Source organism: Pseudorca crassidens, chromosome X (genome assembly GCF_039906515.1).
Source record: "Pseudorca crassidens isolate mPseCra1 chromosome X, mPseCra1.hap1, whole genome shotgun sequence".
Lineage (NCBI taxonomy): Eukaryota > Metazoa > Chordata > Mammalia > Artiodactyla > Delphinidae > Pseudorca > Pseudorca crassidens.
Window position 1 is genome coordinate 24,408,238 of NC_090317.1, and position 3,959 is coordinate 24,412,196.

Sequence of the window (3,959 nt, forward strand, 5' to 3'; positions counted from 1 at the left end):
CATTTGGAATGCACCCCTCAAAGATTCTGGTGCAGGAGCTCAGGGGACTCAATTTGAGAAATACAGGGAAAAACTGGTTTAAAAAATAGGTTGAAACATTTTAACAGACACCGGTAGAGGGGCTGAGACAGGAGGGGCTGCAGGCGAGACCTAATGGGGAGGGCCTCTTTGCCTCTGCCAAACACTACCATCCCTGGTCAAGTTCACTATCTAATTGCAGCAAAGAGTCTCCCGAAATTGCACCAAGGGCACATTTGTTTCTTCGACAGATAACTTCAGCGCTCCTTCTAGCCTCATACTTGACTGTATTTTAGCTTTCAGAATTATTTAAGTAAGGATTTTAAGAAGGCTACTTGGTTCCTGTCCAGAGGGTAGTGAAACTCCCCAAGTAGGATATCAGGGGGCATGGGCAGGCGCACTAGATGTGTCCACACGGAGAAGCCTTGGGAATCCCGAAGCGCTGGTCCTGGGTGAGTCTCCCCCTCCTCGCGGGCTCCACTTCCCCCCCTCGCTCCCGCACCTATCCCACCCCTCCCAGTCCGGCGTGTGCTATCCAGTACCCCAGGCCCGCTCCCCCCGACGCCTCCGCCCCCTCACACTCGCCCCCCGCGTCGTCCTCGTCCCACATCGACTTCGCTCCCGCCGCGCCGCCGGCCGCGCTTCCCGCCCTCGCTTCGATTCGCGCCGCCGCCACCCCAGCCGCCGCGCGCCGCCTGCGCTCCGCTCCCCCCGGCCACCTCTCCTCGTCCGGCCCGGCCGCCCTCGCCTCCGTCGCCGCCGCGCCCCGGACTCTGTTGGCTCCGCGCCCCGCGGACGCCCCGGCCCCCGGCCGACGCAGCCGTCCCCGCCGCCGCCACTCGCCCGCCGCCCACCATGGCCCCGAGGCAAACAGGTAGCAGGAAGCGGAAAGCGCCGGCGCTCGCGGCGTCGTCGCTGGGCTCGGCGGCGGGTGGGGACGGGCCGCTGCCTCCCAAGAAGCCCAAGCGGCCGGCGGCGCTGCGCTCGCTGCTGCACTACCTGAAGGGCCGCGAGGTGGGGGCGCGGGGCCGCGCCGGGCTCCCGGGCTTCGAGGGCAAGCTGCGCGGCTACGCGGTGCGGAAGCTGCCCGAGCTGCTGAGGGAGCGCGAGCTGGCGCTGGGCACCCTCAACAAGGTGTTCGCGTCGCAGTGGCTGAACGCCAGGCAGGTGGTGTGCGGCACCAAGTGCAACACGCTCTTCGTGGTGGACGTGCAGTCGGGCCACATCACGCGCATCCCCCTGATGCGGGACCGCGGGCCCGCGTCGGCCCGCGCCCAGCCGAACTGCGGCATCCACGCCATCCAGCTGAATCCCTCCAAGACGCTTCTGGCCACCGGGGGCGAGAACCCCAACAGCCTGGCCGTCTACCAGCTGCCCACGCTGGACCCCGTGTGCCTGGGCGACCGCCACGGCCACAAGGACTGGATCTTCGCCATCGCCTGGATGAGCGACACGGTGGCCGTGAGTGGCTCCCGCGACGGCACCGTGGCGCTCTGGAAGATGGACCCCGACATGTTCCACGGCAGCATCGCCTGGCACAACGACGCGGGCCTCCCCCTGTACGCCCACATCCGTCCCAGGGACGTGGAGACCATCCCCAGGCCCAGCACCAACCCCAGTAACCGCAAGGTGCGGGCCCTGGCCTTCAGCGGCAAGAACCAGGAGCTGGGAGCCGTGTCCCTGGACGGCTACTTCCACCTGTGGAAAGCCCAGAGCAACCTGTCCAGGCTGCTGTCCATCAGGCTGCCCTACTGCCGAGAGAACGTGTGCCTGACCTACTGCGACGAGTTGTCCCTGTACGCGGTGGGCTCCCAGTCCCACGTCTCCTTCCTGGATCCGCGGCAGCGCCAGCAGAACATCCGGCCCCTGTGCTCCCGAGAGGGCGGCACGGGTGTGCGCTCCCTGAGCTTCTACCAGCACATCGTCACCGTGGGCACGGGCCACGGTTCCCTGCTCTTCTATGACATCCGCGCGCAGACGTTCCTGGAGGAGAGGGCCTCGGCCAGCCCGCACTTCTCTCCGGGGCCCGCAGGGAGGAAGCTCAAGCTCACCTGTGGCAGAGGCTGGCTCAACCACGATGACCTGTGGGTGAACTACTTCGGTGGCATCGGCGAGCTCCCCAACGCGCTCTACACGCACTGCTACAACTGGCCCGAGATGAAGCTCTTCGTCGCTGGGGGGCCTCTCCCTTCCGGCCTCCACGGGAACTATGCCGGCCTCTGGAGCTAAGGATGGCCTCCGTGTCCTCAAAGTGCCCAGATACACCTTCCGGTCCCCTCTCGATTTCCTCCTTCACTCTGTGTTTGTGCTTTTACTCTGTGTGGCTTTTATCTTCCAGGTGGAAAGGGCCCAACTTACCTCTGCTCAGTGTGTTAGGCAAAGAGAGAGAAAGAAACAGAAGGCAAAAGTGGTCTCTTGGGCAATCAAAACTTGGCTTTCAGATTTTTCTGCACCTCCTCCAATATCACCATTTTTTTTTTTTTTTTTTTTTTGCCTCTCTTACAAAGAATTTTGACTAATCCTTAACTGTGTTCTCTCTGAGTGATTCACATATGCTGTTTCTCTTGGCTGATGTAGTCATGGTTCCGACAACAATTTAGTACTTTAGTTTTATCAATATTTCAACAGTATGTTCAGGTCTTTTACACATTTCAGATGTATTTCTGGAAAATGTGTGCTAAAAAGTGTCTTTTGGGCTGGTCTGAGGAACAACCCATCATGTAACAGAGCAGGTTTATAGCCCTGCTCCAATTAGAAAATGCATTTCAAGTTCTAGATTGCCACCATTTGGGGTATGTTTCATTTGGAGGTTGGAAACTCAGTGTTTGTTGTTTGTATATTGTTGGTGTATAAAATACTTTAAAATATGTTCTCTTTGTTAAGAAATCTCACAATGATGTTCATCCTATTAATCACAGTTTTGATTATTTAGTAGAAATTTAGCCTTCTTGTTTAAATCTGCTGTATTATGGCCTGCTTCCTTGGGTAGCATTTATGGTACAGATTTTAAGAGCTAATCAAAACTGGCCTATATGTGGCAGGACAATCAGGGAGGTACTTTTTGGGGTAAACATTTCTTTACATTTCAGGTAACACTATCCAGGCAGCCATTTACAGAGAAAGGCTGACTGTTGTGCTCAATGCAGGTGTTGACAATTTTTTATTGTATACCTGGATAAGTCTTCTATCTGGATTGAGTATATGATGTATTGCAGGAAAAAAAAATAAAACATATTCAGCATTTTAGTAATTAAGTGCTAGGCTGAAGTTTTTGAATGCTTAAACATACATTTTACTTTTTCTTAATTGTCCTTCTAGGAATATATTTATCAAAGTCAAAGTCTTCCAGGAGAGAAACTGAAGCTGAAATATCACCTATGCATACAGTACTCTGTACATTTGTTTTTGAACAGCAAACTTATTCTATTATGGGTTAAAACATTCAATGACATCTTCAATACCTTATCTAAATATACTTGCTACAGGTTAGGACAGTTAGGGGTCTTGTCGTGCTTTTAAGATGATTTAACACACTGGTTTTCATTTACACAAACATACATATTGTGCTTATAACCACCTACTCACATATACTGTGTATTTGTGTATATGTATATGTTACTTCCCATGTGAGGAAAAGGCATAGATGTATGCCATTTTACATATGCAGATATTTCATATATTTTAAACTACATCTATCAAGACTTCCCACTTGGTCTCTATTTTTGTTTTGTTTTATTTTAACTTAAGTAATACTTGCATATGAAAAAAGAATCATACTTTATAAAAGGTGTATAGTGAAAAGTGAGTGTCATACCCCAAGTTCCCTGATCTGCCCATAGCTCAAAGGCAGTACATCTTGTGTGTCTATCCATTTAGAGATAGTCTATACATATATAAACACATATGTATGTGTGTATGCAATTTTTACACAAATGGTAGCA

At 52.8% G+C, this 3,959-nt stretch overlaps 1 protein-coding gene across 1 annotated transcript; it reads left to right on the plus strand.

Moving 5' to 3' along the window:
- The first annotated feature begins 873 nt into the window (after nt 1-873).
- Nucleotides 874-2,447, plus strand: LOC137216900 (DDB1- and CUL4-associated factor 12-like protein 2). The gene has a single exon (XM_067723030.1). The coding sequence runs from the start codon at nt 874-876 to the stop codon at nt 2,245-2,247; it is 1,374 nt and encodes a 457-aa protein (XP_067579131.1). The 3' UTR covers nt 2,248-2,447.
- Nucleotides 2,448-3,959: the final 1,512 nt, after the last annotated feature.

What these genes read in the sequence shown, in the direction of transcription:
- LOC137216900 (XM_067723030.1), top strand. Translation starts at nt 874, where the DNA reads ATGGCCCCGAGGCAAACAGGTAGCAGGAAGCGGAAAGCGCCGGCGCTC.